At 39.6% G+C, this 14461-nt stretch overlaps 1 protein-coding gene across 9 annotated transcripts in view; it reads right to left on the minus strand.

Annotated features, from left to right (window-relative positions):
• The window catches only part of Cacnb2 (calcium voltage-gated channel auxiliary subunit beta 2), a 372470-nt gene extending 360121 nt beyond the window's left edge, over window positions 1–12349 (minus strand). For 2 of the 9 annotated variants that reach the window (XM_046423018.2, XM_046423015.2), the window contains exons 1-2: window positions 12091–12348; window positions 3874–3966 (exon numbers count right to left, since the gene is read on the minus strand). In XM_046423018.2, the coding sequence (XP_046278974.1) occupies window positions 3874–3966; window positions 12091–12204 (207 nt within the window). In that variant the 5' untranslated portion in view covers window positions 12205–12348. The other 7 variants (XM_058572296.1, XM_058572298.1, XM_046423016.2 and 4 more) reach the window with 6 other exon arrangements.
• Window positions 12350–14461: the final 2112 nt, after the last annotated feature.

Raw genomic sequence — 14461 nt, forward strand, 5'->3', positions numbered from 1 at the left:
TTACGGTCTGGAGGCTGAAAGTCCAAGATCAAGGGGCCAATAGAGCTTGGTTTTAGTGAGGCCTCTCTTGTTGGCTTGAAGACAGATACCCTCTTGCTATGTCCTCACATAGCCTCTCCTGTGTGTGCACAACATCCCTGCCTTCTCTTTTTATAGGGACAATGATCCTATTGAATTAGTGCCTCATACTTCTCATCTCATTCAACTTAGAGGGTCCCCTCTAAAGACCCTATCACCAAATTTAGTCACAATGGAATTCCACATAGAATTATTTCCCCTAAATATTTGTATGTATGAATTTTCAGGGGTAATAATTAGCCCCAAACAAACTGATATTCTCAGATATTTTTTAAAAATTTAATGTTTTTTTATGTAAAATTTTTCACATTTCCAACCTCTAAAATTTAAATATTTGTATCAAGACTGCCTAATGTTTCCCAGTTGTAAATGTCTTATAAATATATTATTTATAAAAATAGAATGTGAAGGTTTTAAAAATCATAAAATAATTTTAATACAAAGACAGTAGTAGAATCTGGCTGTATGATATTTTTAAATAAGGTCCAGTTTTATTGACCAGTTTTCTAATACCAATTATATACGAGCCCAGGCCACAGATAAGAGGTATAAGTGATATACTTCAACAGGAGTCCCTTGTTTAACATCTACTTATGATAAACTGAAAACATTTAAAAGGTGACCTTTCAAATTACTTATGAATCCAAATGCGTACTGTTACCATCTACCATGCATTTTATGTTTCCACCCATGCTGTAGGAGGTTTTCCTTTTTTTCAAATGGGACCAAAATATGGCTATTTTAATGGAATAGAGATTAAATTTTCCCAAGGAAAATTACAATTTAGCTTAATTTTTTTTTTAAGTTTTATATGGACACAATACCTTTATTTATTTATTTTATATAGTGCTGAGTATTGAACTCAGTGCCTCACACATGCTAGGCAAGTGCTCTACTACTGAACTATATCCCCAGCCCCAATTTTTAAACTCCAAAGTCATGCCAAAAATGCTGGTCTCCCCTCTATGATGATGCAATTGGTGCATATGATTTTAGACAACTGCTTGTGTATGGTTATTACCCCCAAACCCATACCATAGTGAATACCTTGTTCTATTGAAATTCTAGGAAATGGACCTCTATTTTTGCATTTTGGAATATATATATATATATATTTTTTTTTGCCTTCTGTAATGGTTAATTTGAATTGTCAACTTAATTGGATTAAGAGATGCAGAAGATTAAGAGGCTTCTGGGTGTGTCAATAAGGATGTGTCTAGGAATGATTGGCATGTGGGTTAGTGAACTGAAGTAGAAACCCTCCCTAAGTGTGGGTAGCACTGTCCAATAGTAGAGTGGCTTGGATGGGATAAAAGTTGGAAGAACAAGGAAGATGCAAGCTGAATTCTCCTTGAAGGAATTCTTGATGGCTACTGCAATCCACTGAGGATATCAGATTCTTGATCCTTCAGTCTTTCAAAGTGGACTCTGCCAGTGATTCTCCAAGGAGTTTCTAAAAGCGTTTGGCCTTGGACTAGGGTAGCACCATTGATCCCTCTTGTTCTGAGGTGTCAGCATCTTGGACTGTGCAGCTACTGGTTCCTCCAGCTGTCCAACCTGCAGATGGCCACTGTGGACTCTCCAGCTTTTGGTCATGTAAGCCAACCCAATAAATCTCCTTTTATAATTATTCTTTGTATCAAGATTGCCTAATGTCCTACGGCCACTGTGGACTCTCCAGCTTCTGGTCATGTAAGCCAAACCAATAAATCCCCTTTTATAATTACACTTTCTGTTGATTCTGTTCCTCTAGAGAACCCTGACTAATACACTTTCTTACATTCTCACATGTTTTAACAATATATATCTACATTTAGATAGTTTAGCAGTTCTCACTTATAATTGTTTCTCAAGCAAACATGCATCTCTAAGAACATGTCAGAAGGAAGTTATTATGAGGAAAATCAAATTCCACTTATTTTATACTCAAATATGGTCATCCCTCCTAGCCTTGTGAATTAAGTTCACAAAATTCCACAAAAGAGGAGTAAATACACAGCTAAAGGGAAAAATGGAAAGTGGGGTTCAGTGACTGCCTTTCGATGAAACTTTTTTAAAGAGCTTAAATAAAAATAATGAACTCTATATTATTAATTCCTATTTGCCATGTCTTGCTCACTTAAATATTGGTTTTCATGCAATTTCAACAAGCTGCTTTGGTCCTCATATGTTCAGCCCTCAACTGATGACTCACAGTTGTGGAGTTAGCCCTCCAGGTTAGATCTCCTTGTTCCAGAAACAGAATAGATATGTACACTTGAAATGGAAAAGGCTTTTGGTAACTCCCCTTTTGCTGATTCACCTAAGTAACTATATCCCAAGGTCTTTCATTCAATCCCAAGGACCATGAAGTCCCTTCTGCCCACAATAACATCATACCAAGGCAAACACCCTGGGGTCCTGCTACAACCTTCCCTGCTCCCTCTGACACCATAAAAACATTGCTCTAGAGCAGACTTCATTTGGCTTCATCTCTTTTCTTTCTAAATATTTCTTGGTAAACAAGTTTGGCTCCTTTGTAGCCAATTCTCTCAACTTCCGGCAATCAGAAAATTCCCAGTTGGCACAGACCCAAAATTTCTCCAGTAGCCTAACAGTTACTCAGACAAACTAGTGGTGTATGGAAATGCTGCATGGGGGAACTGATGGCTGGGCAGGCAGCATCCTCTGTTGGTGTGAGTGCGAGGAGGCAGCAAGGAGCCAGCATGGAAATTCCCCCATGCAGCAAGATGACAAGTTTAAGGCCAGCTGTAGCTAACAACCATGGGAACCTGAGGGAAGCACTTGGGTAGTGCCAAAAAGGGTCAACAGACTTAATAAGGCAAGGTCAAGTGTGACTATCCAACAAAAATAAAACCCAAAGTTCAAAGAGGATTTAGAGAAGACCCTCCTATAAAAAAAAAAAATGTGGGGGAGGTGGCAAGTGTGTAACCTAGAGCCATGATGCAGGACCCAAGAAGCAATGGGGAAATGCGACATCCATAAGAAATGGGGCTGCTTTCCCAGTTGACAGATTTTTTTTTTTTTTTAAATGAGAGCACTGGTCATCAAGGAGCCAGGAAGACAGGTTCTCTTGCAGTTGCCTCGGTTGTTTTCCACTCCACTGAGAGGAGTCACATGGAGACGTGCTCACCCACACCTCAGGAGACCCGAGTCTCAACAGAACTACATGTGCTTTCTGCAGGACTTGAAGTCCCTTCTGTTAGCAAATAGAAGAGTGTTTATGTTAGGGAACCTGACACTTTCTTCTTAGGGGACAGTTCCAGACCACAGGACCAAAGTATACTCCACGTTAATTGAAACAAAAACCACATTTCCAAAGATAGCAATCATTTAAAGAACATCAGTGCCCCCATGTATTCCATTGAACCTTGGAAGTTCAACTATTTCTTGACCAAGAACAATCTTCTTTCTCAATCCAAATCCAAAGAGGAAGAAGAAAACTATAGCTAGAGGAACTGGATGTCACCTCCTCCCTCTCCTCAAAACCACCAAATTCAAAACCCTGCAGTCATTCCTGCTGCCATTCTGTCATTGTTATGAAAAAAAAAAAAAAAAATCTTCCCTAATGCAGCCAACACTTCCCCATCCCCAAATTGCCAGGGAAGACTGTAGTTATTATTCAGTCTCACTCAAGTTGAAAACATTTACATTGTGAAAAACAGCACAATTTTTGCTTTAATTCACAGTAAAACAATGCCATGTAAATCTTAAGAATTTAAAATGACTCTTTGAAAACATTAATTCCATTTTAACATACATTCCTCAAAACCATAAACATGAGACCTCCCTTACCTGACGAACAAAACTATTTGAGGTAGTGTCGGATGACGTGCTCCCATCGGATCCTTTAAATCTGTTTTTCCTTCTGGCTCCTTTTCCATATGACTACCAAAAAAAAAAAAAAAATGAGGTTATTATTAAGCCCTTTTACAGGAATCTAGGCCTAGTTCTAGAAAATATCAAAGGCCAAAACAAGTAAGAAACTGCCATTAAATGTGCAAATGGAAGATTAGTATTGGTGAAATCACAAAAATTTCTGATAAGTATATGGGGGAAAACATTTAATAATTTCTAGACAAAACATTTAATAATTAATGAACAGAAACAATTTACACTATCTGCAAATACCTTAGCAGCTGAGTAGCAAAAGATGCTAAAGATAAAGCATTTAAAAATAAGCATTTAAGACATTAAAGATGATTTGTTTCAACAATAGGATCCAGCTGAACACAGACATCTACAAATGAACTTGCTTTTTCTATTATATCTACAGTTTACATTTGAGCTCTGAAAATACACTATGTCAATCTATGTGTAATTCCAAGCATAAATTTATTGCAAATATTAAATATTAAAACAAATGAAAAATTGTCCAATGCCGAGCTTTAGAGTTAAAAATACATACATGAAAATCCTGCCTATAGAAGACCTTGAGCAAATTTAACCTTTGCAAGCATCATTTTTCTCATCTTTAAAATGGGGCTGTTTTAAGTAATAACTAAAATAATGTATTTATAACATTTAGAACAACATCTAGTACATGGTGAAGGTTCAGAATAATATATGAAAAGCAATCCCACATGAAGGCTGGAAAGTAAGGGGACAGATTGGGCTAAAGAATATAATATAATGGCAATTATTAGACTCATAGCATCACTGAATTATCCCAATACACACTCATGTTCTAGTTATAAAGTAATAAGGTTTTCATTAAAGTAAAAATATAGCCAGGTGCAGTAGTACACGCCTATAATCCCTGAGGCACTGGAGGTTGAAGCAGGAGGATCCTGAGTTCAAAGCCAGCCTCAGCAACAGCAAACTGCTAAGCAACTCAGTGAGACCCTGTCTCTAAATAAAATACAAAATAGGGCTGGGGATGTGGCTCAGTGGTTGAATACCCTTGACTTCAATTCCTGATACCCCCAAAAATAAAAAACAAAAATATAACCCAAAATATACATAGCAACTTAAGCAAGCTTAAATCTAAACATTTTGTTATGAGAAATTTAGGTAAATTTGCAATCAGTGAGAGGGTCGTGTAATATTAAAGCAAAAGTTTTTCTTAAATATGTTTGTTCTCTTCTAAGGATCTAAGGGATTTATGTAATACAAATGTGTTTCCATGACATTTAATTAACTCTGAACTTCATAAAAGGAAAGACAAGCTAGGCTGGGCTTTCATAATGTAATATACAAGGCTCTTCTCACTTCACAGCTTATTCTTCTTTCTTACATAAACATTACTCAGTAAACTGTTGAAAAATAACATTCTTTTAACTATGCTCTTCCTTTTCCAATTATTATGTAAAGGGTTAGACAGAAGTATCTGACAAGGCCTAAGAAGGCAAAAATCAGGTATGAATCTCCTTAAAATTATTTTTTAAAATTTACATTATTCCAGATATAAAAATGCCTATTATCTTGAAAGCATTGTTAATGCCTAACATGTTTCTTATGGGAGGGTTGGGGACAATCTATGTGAAATATACTGTCTTCATGAGGAAGAGCAATTATTTTTGAGAGCAAAGAAAATACCACTTTGTATCCTTTTTCCTTCTGGGACCATTTTGAAATAGGAGAAGAGTCTTTGCTGTTTTGTTATTTCAGCTTTTTAACCATAACTATTTTACTGTTCAGCTGCTTGGGTGTCTCCAGCTTTTTCATGGCTGCTCATAATTACACAATATGCACTGTGAGAGCCACACAATGCTGAAGACATTCAGTCCCAGAGGTGGCTGTTCTGTGCAAGCAGTTGGGCACATTTTCACATTAATTTTTCCAGACCGCTGGGGATACTGTTAGCAAACAATATTTCAGGTGCACTTAGCTACTTATGCAATATAAAGATGGAATTAATAGTTTAACTGTCCTAAACACAGTTTGCCTACTAGAAAATGAGAACACACTGAAGCACAAACTGGTGACAATTTTGAAAATATATTGTCCTTGAGTCACTTTGAATGCTTGAATATGACTTATACTATTAACTTGCTCATAATAGTGTTATAGAAAATTCCTATTCATTATATATTAAAAGTCAACTCAATTCCGTTTTACTCACTTCAGCATAATTTCTCTATTAAAATGTTCCTTCTTTTTTAATTGTACAGTAACTACTCACTGACTTTTTTATTTTTTAAAAAATCAGGATAAATAAACAAAGCATCTCTGGAAAGCTAATGGTCTATTTTTATGTACTTTAAAAATGTTATTGAAAATTTATACTGCCATTACAAAATTAGACTTCCTTTCATCCGATGCATATTTAAAAATCAAGTTCATCTTGCTGAAATAACATTTTCCCATTACTCTGAATCTTTGAAAGGAAGGACTAGAGTATTTCTTCTGAAGAATATAGAAAAAAGGTAAAAGAGAAACCTCCCCAAAATGGAAAGAGACAGGTAAGATTAAGTGTTCAAATATTTAGTTGGCTATATTTAAGAAAGAAGCATAGTTTTCTTAATTTTCCCCTTCAAATACAGTTACCTGTATGAACAATGGTTTTTCTTTAAAAATAATTAGCAATAGTTATGAATACCCAGTACTAAAACAGTCATCCATTAGAATAGCTCTGGGTACCAGACCAAAGAGGGAGAAAAGACAGGAGTTTGGCCAGAGGATGGTGTTACCTATAGATTCTCCCTGGCATGTGCAGATCCCCAGGTCCTTCTCGGAACAACCCAGAAGGTGACCATTTCCTACTCATTGCCAATTAACTGTATGGATCTTAATAAAACAAATTTTGTCACTATAGTAAAAAGGGGGAAAAAATGTCTAAAATCCTTTAGTTGTCCTAAAATGCCAAACCAAGATTTCAGAAACAAAAAAATTTCCTGAAACTTCCACAAATATATTATGTTCAAAATCCATCATGTCAATAGCAGCTTAGTATGAACATCTTGACACCGAACAGCATTTAAACATGGACTCTACTAGATACAGGAGAGTGAGGAGAAACAGAGGAATGGATTTTATTCAGCAAATGAATGTTCATGTTTTCAGAGGTAATTAAAATCTAATTTCTGAATAATCAAAGGAGACAGTAGTAATTTTACGTTTTCAGTTAACTGCAGATTTCAGCAGGGCACATAAAGTTGCCATGGCAGCCCCAGGGGGACAGGTATAAGATTGATGCTGGTTCTGTGTTCCATGGCTACATACAGTGACATTTTCCTGCCTACAACAAGTTGCTCCCCATGAGCAGAGTGCTGATGCCTAAAGTTAGTTTTTATTCCTCTCCATTCATATTCATTGATGTTTATCCCTTTGAATTTCATTTTCCTCATTTTATGGATCAAAGCAAACAAAACCAAAACTACCCAGAGTCATCTCATTTTGGTAAATCTCATTTACCAAAAGCTTAAAGTGAGCAAGGCTGCCAGTCCTTTACTAGGAGGGAAATAGCTGAGGTGACTTCCCTAGAAAAGGGGAAAGATAAGAAGTTGGCTTTTGTATGGGTCTGTTCACACAAAATCGGAAAGAAATCAGGAAGCAACATTAGCACAGGTCTTTGTGGGTAAGGCACATGGAGGAGGGAGGAAGGATTAGGTCTGCAAGTTTACCTAGGGAGGAGGACAGGAGGTGGCCAGGGACCCTCATTATCAGTCTACCTCCTGCCATGCACTGTTCTTTTTAGTAGTACCTTAATTTTAACCCTTCGTAGTTTTAAAGTAATTATGTGGTGTTTGCCATATACTCTCTGTAAGATACAGACATGTCTTCCAGTGACAAATTGAAGAGTTCCACCCTCCCTTACAGGGTTAACAGATTCCACTCACCTTTTCTTGAGAGGACCAAAGTTACCCACTGATTGCATATTTAACTTGTTGGAATTGTAAGGGTACACTAAGTTTTTATATAATAACAAAAGCATAGAACTACCAGAACAACTACTCCTCAAATCAACCGGATACTACATTTCAAATTTAAACACCCACAGAAATTGATTGGCATGTTTTTAAATTTCTCCCATGCAACTCCAGAACAAAAATACCACTCAGAATGAAAATGACCAGTGGTTAGGAATGAAGGTTTTAGCAAAACATAAATCACAGGACCCATGACCACTACGTTTGAAGAAAGCAGAAGACAAATTTGTAACAGGGACCTACGAATGTTTCTGGAAGAGAGTGCTGACTTGGTTTCAAAGCCACAGGGAAAAGGCTGCTGCTCTTTTTTTGATAAAGCCCCTCACTACAGCCGATCGGAATGTAGTCATTACCAGGCCTTAGTCCTCCAATCTGCTTGCAAAGCATCTGGCAAACTGGGCCTGGGTGGAACCAGCTGGGATGTGTTGCTAGGAGCAAAACAAACAGGCCCTCTGCTTACTGCCTGTTCATTTTCAGGTGTGACTGGAGTTGCTGGTTACAATCTCTGAGGCCTACATTACTGAGCTACTGCTCTTGGTTCTCATCCATTTCCTCTTCTGTCACCAGACAATTTCCAATCCCAGTCACTTGCTTCTCATCCACCCAGGAGCTATTCCACTCCCTAGAGAATGACCAGTTCCATACTTTAGAGTAACACTGTCCAATGGCAATGATAATATGAGCCACCTACCTATTCAACATTTTCTAGTAGCTGCATTAAAAATGCAAACAACAACTGGGTAACTTAATTATGATGATGCACATTATTTAACCCAACATACTCAAAATTCATTGTTTCAACATGTAACCAATTTATGTTATTGATGAAGGTATGTTCTATTTATTTCATATTGTCTTTGGATGTGCATATTTCATCTCTCAATTCAGATTATATTTCAAGTGCTCAAAAAGCCACACGTAGCCAACAGGTACTATAATAGGTGATGTGGACTTGGAGCTTGGAGAGTCCTACGTGAGCACCTTGACTTTGAAGATAGAGACCACTCAAGTTTGCACCAGAACTGTTCAACAGGTTACTGAAAAAGCAGAGCAATTGGCTTAAATCAAAACCTTCAAGAGCTTGCAGTTAGATGGCCATTCCATTTTTGTTAAATGCATCCATTTTGCTTATGACAGCATGCTGGGGGAAGGGCTTGGAACATAAGAAGGTGTTCGTCCCACTAAGCAGTATTATTGATACAAAAAAATAAACAAATAACTGCAAAGATTATGAATCTACATCATTTACTTTGTTCATATGAAACTTGTAATATAATCCTGAGGTGAAGGGGAAAAGTTTCTGAAAACCAATGCTTACAGGTTCTGTTTGCAAATGGTAGTTCTATTTCTGGGTGGAATTACTATTACTCAGTGCCACAAGAAAAGGGGGATGCTCTGAAGATAGTGTCCTTTCTCAGGTGGTTTGACAGCTGGTCTGTTGTGCCCACTAGAGGCACAGAATGAATAGCTTTGCCAAGTTTCACACAAGCCCTATGATGCCATGATTAATCAGATATAAAATAAACAGGGCAATGTTACCCTCTAATAATGGATGTCACGTGAACACAATTCAAGCAAAAATTGATTTCATTTTTTGGAAGGCAAAGAAAGCAAAGAGAGATGCTATTGACATTCAGGATTTATACCTCACCTGCGATACGAAATCCATTCCTTTCTCCTGTGGATGTATCTTTGAAATGTCTAGTGTGAAGACCTGACAACATTTGTAATCTTTTTTTTTTTTTCTCTCTTTAGTTTAGGCTGCATTACCTCTTGCCCAAACTGTTACATCATTTTTTTTTTTTTTTCCTGGCAGCTGCCTTTCTGTGCTCCAAACTATCCTAACATTCCCAGGTGGATCTTTTCAATGATCTGTTAAATGGCTGCCTTTCTGAACCCCTTCTACAGATCTCTATTATTCAATACACTAAATGTTCTGGCCTCCAAATTATAGCCTCCAATTGTCTTCTTAGTCTGAGGCTTAACCATACTCAATCTGTACCCTTCCACACTCTTTTCAAACTAGGGATTATAAAAGTATGCTATGAAGGTGACTTCTAACTTGTGTGATTGCTTCACATATGGCTCCCTACTATCTCCAAATGTGTTGAAATCTCACCCACCCTTCAAATTTCTTTTTAAATGCCTCCTCTTCTATGAGGTCCTTATGGATTATTCAATATAAAATACTAGTGACTTTTATACCTTTTAAACCTCATAATATTCTCTAACGGGCCCCTGACATATACTTGCTATACATTTGTCATACTTCCAGCTACTGGAAATTTAAGTTTTTGATGGCAGAAATCATGAATCATTTCCACATTGCAGCTGTACAATAAATATTTGTTGACTAATGTTTAATTATATAAACCACTAAGCAAATTACCTCTTATCTGAATGCAGTTATGCTTTGTGTCAGACCTGACTTTGATCTCCAATAATTTAGGAACTGTTTTTAATCATATGAAGACTTTTCTTAAAAAAAAAAAAAAAATCCCTCAAGGAAGATCAAAGAGAAAAGAGACTTTTAAAGTCCCTTCCTCTATCAATATTCAAGACCTTCATCCTAGAATAACCAAGGTCTCTGAGTACATTTTTCATTCTCATCTAACCTGGCAAGCATCTAGATCAAATCAGGAGTCTAAAACAAATGGGAAGTGTAGGAGTTAGAATCAGATCTTCTGGCAGAGATTAGAAAAGAACACAGCTAGTTACACATCCCCACATTGCTGGTGAAGTTAAGCAGCCCAGGGTGAACTAAAATCTTGCTATTTTACTACTACAAAAGAAATGTATCTTTTATTATACAAGTCTTTAGTTTCTACATTCTTCCCCCAGCTCAAAGTAAATTATGTGTTCTAAGTTAGTACATTTATTTCCCAGTAGTCAAAGAAAATTCAATAAAGCTGGACTATTATGCCATTTGGAATTATTATTACAGTATCAAAATACCTCCAGCAGCCAATTTCCACCCATCAAAATAACAACAGCAGAGAAACATGTGCAACCTTTATTAGAATGGCTCACTCCCACCTCACTACCACAGTGACCCCCTTACATGATCTCTCATGTATTTTATGTGTGTATACACACACGCTCTCATACCCACACCCATGTATCTTACTACAATTTACAATCTGGCTAATATAGGATTGACACCAACAAGCCAGTGTCATTAAACAGACATTTCTCCAGAAAGATGCTTGCAAAGTACCCCTAATCTCTTCAATAGCACTGGCCAACCAGCCCACAGCTAGGAGTAAGTCATTTCCCTGCTAGGATAAAAGTTGAGAGACTCTTTACCGTTGAGATCTGGAGGTGTCAGTAATCCAAACTGTACCTGCCAAAGCCTTACGTAAAAGCCACCTTATCATTGCCCAACGCCTACAATTGACATCTCTTATTTCACAATGAGCAGAGAAGCAGAATTTTTCCAGAAACCGAAAATACTCAGCAGAGAGGAAGGGGATCCGGGAGCTCCCTGAAAGAGCTAGAGCTAACATTACAAGGGAAATCGCAAAATGAAAACTTTCTTTTCCCTAACTCTGTCCTTAAGGGAAAGGAACAAGGGGTCTCGGCAAGCTTTGGCAACTGCCACTGGGGATAACTGAGTGGTCGGGGCGAGGGAACACCCCAGGTGCTGAGGGTGGTCGGCGCTGCTCCCAGGGCGCCCAGCAAGGTCCCCCACCCACATCCTCCCCCATCACACACACCTCCAGTTCCACCCCCGCTCCGAGCTGGACCAAAGGGTCAGCATCGGAGAAAGCGCTGCGGGAAGCTGGGACCCCTTCCGCCCACTCGGACTCACGATCTTGAGCAGGTCCAGTCCACTCGCCTGGTTCATGTCTCTCCATGTGCCTCTCCCGGGAAGGGGCGAGGAGAGCCGAGCAGAGCGGCCCGGGAGAAGCCGGGGAGGACCGGCAGGTCTCCCCCGCCCCTTCCCACTTGCTATTCACAAGCAGAGAAAAATGGAAGCCGAAGAGCCAGGGAAAGGCGCAAAGAGAAGTGGGTGGCAAATGGCGAGGGGAAGAGGAGGTGGCCAAGAGACCAGGGCGATCGCTGTAGCGGAGGCGCGGAGAGAAACGGAGGTCGGCGCCCGGGCGGCTCACAAAGGAAGAAGGCGCCGCGCTCTCGCTACCTGTGCTCCAAGCGCCCCCGCGGGAGCCGCGTTGTCCAGCAGTTCCATCTGGATCTCCTGCGCCACCGCCGCCGCCGCTGTGGGAGGCGACTTGGACATGTCGCTTTGGACCATTGGCAAAAAGTCCGCTTGAAGAAAGCGAGCGGCCAGCCTCTGGCCGCGGGTCCCCTCCTCCTCCTTGCCCCCGCCCCGCAGCTCTTTGGGGACCGCCAGGGGCTCGGGCCGTGCCGCTCAGCACAGCGCCCCGCAGCGCTCCAGGGCCCGGCTCTCAGTGCGCGGGACCGGGCTGGGCCATTGTGCAAAGCGGGACGCGTGGAGCCCGAAGGTGGTGGCTCAGGCACTCGGCTGGGTGGCCGAGGCGAGGGACTCCTTCCGTGGTGCAGCGGGGCTGGCGGCGAGACGCGAACTGCGGGCTCCGGGGAAGGTCCTCACCAGGAGGGAGGGAGCTCCGGGAGCACGAGCCAGGGGGAGGCGCGTCGGAAAGCGAGAGTGACAAGCAGCCGACACGCCGAAAAGTTCCTCGCAGGAGGCGCGGGCCTCGTGGGCTCCGACCCAGCCGCTGCGCGTCGCCGTGGCACACGCGTTGGAAAGTTTTCAAAGCCACGAAAGCCAGGCCTGGCGCCTGGGAGGTGACTCTCTCTGGCTGCAGAGCTCAACTCCCTCTTCTCCAAACCACCTCCGGGACCTAAGAGCCTCCCTGCGGGCGGGCAAGAACAGGTCACTCGGTTTTTAAATTGAAAGTTTTAAATTGGCAAAGGCCTCCTGTAGCCCCAGAGAGCAAGTGCCTGCAATGAACGTCTCTTGGGCAGCTGCAAGCGCTTGATTTGTCAGTGATTAAGAGCCAAAAAAGACAAGGGGCTGATGGATTAAAGACTGTGATCCCACCTGAATCTGCAGCTGGCCTCTTTACTAATCGACCAAACCTGAGTTCGCACTTTTTCTTTTTTGACTTCTGTTTGTCTTAATTCGTGCTTTCTCTCTAGGGTTGATGTTTGGCTTAGAAATATTCTATTCAGATATTCCTAATAAAACACTTTTAATAGGGCGCGTCTTATTCCTACGAATTTTACTATAGTAGAAATCTCTGAACAAGTTTTCCAGGCATCCGAACTAATTTATAACAACAAAATACAAGAGTTGTGTATACTTTAATATTCACGCAGAAGTTTCCTGCAGTCTTCAATTGCAGTACTTGTTCTCAAACATTAAACAGATATTTTAAACTTCTCTCCACTCACCATACGCTAATTTGAACCAGCCTTAAACTAAAAAAGAAGTCTTGATATGACTTAAGATTTAGGCATTAGCTAAATTGCCACTGATTTTCTCATTCTTTAGTATTAATGCCATACTGCAATTTTAATTTACAATTTACTAAATAGAAGCACCAAAGTATCAGTATGCAACTATTTAAAAAGGGAGAGGTGTGTGCTACTTTCAAAAAGCAACAAATTATGGAGCTAAGAAGCTGTGATTTAGAATAAGGGTGGTAGCCATGCAGCAGAGAATGTGCACTCTGCCTGTTAGGCATGATTGGGAGGCTCCCCAGCTCCCTAGCTAAAATTTCTTTTGTTTTTAAAATTTATTTATAACAATCAGCAGTGCTTTTAGACATATACATTGTGCTGTATGTTTGTGTGTGTGAAAAATGGAAAGTAAATTGTATTTAAAGTTTGGAGCTTAAGTCTACTTCTGGCCCTAGTCATTTAAGCAAGTGTTGATTTTTCTTGAGGATATGTTTAAATCTCAGGGATAATATCAACTCTAGAATAGATGTTAAACTCTAATAATGATAATAATAAAAGATGCTAGGGGCTATGCTTATTCACCAGGACACACTTGGGAAGCCAGCAGATTGCCCTCCAAATTCTTTCAACCATTAATTCAATAAAGTATGAATCAAGTTTCTATGTAGTGCTACTGGCTGAGCACAAAGAAGACCAGAACACTGCCACCTTGGGGCTTATGGTCTAGGCACTGAGGACTTAAAAGCTAATTAATACACACTTGTTGAATGAATGTTTTTTTTAAAATGAGCTTTGATAAAACTTAGAGTGTTCCCATGACATCCATCTGATTTGATTTTTTCAATCATACTTAATTATTTGTGCATGCCCTTTCAATTATGACCATTCAGGAAATAGAATTTTATATTTCATTGGATTTCTAAAAAGACCACAATATCAAAACAACCCTGAAAATACTTTTAATAATGTTTATACTTATAGCCAGAGAGCAAGTAAAGTTTGAATTAAAATTTCAAAAGTGATATAGTATGTTCATTTCATATATTCTGCAATACTGAACTCTTTGTTTCTATGTTTCTTTCCTCTGCTAGACAGAGTTCCTTGAGGGCAGCAATTGTTTTATT

Source organism: Marmota monax, unplaced genomic scaffold (assembly GCF_021218885.2).
Source record: "Marmota monax isolate L192 unplaced genomic scaffold, Marmota_monax_Labrador192_F-V1.1 WCK01_AAM20220418_F8-fsc00098, whole genome shotgun sequence".
In the NCBI taxonomy this organism is placed as follows: Eukaryota; Metazoa; Chordata; class Mammalia; order Rodentia; family Sciuridae; genus Marmota; species Marmota monax.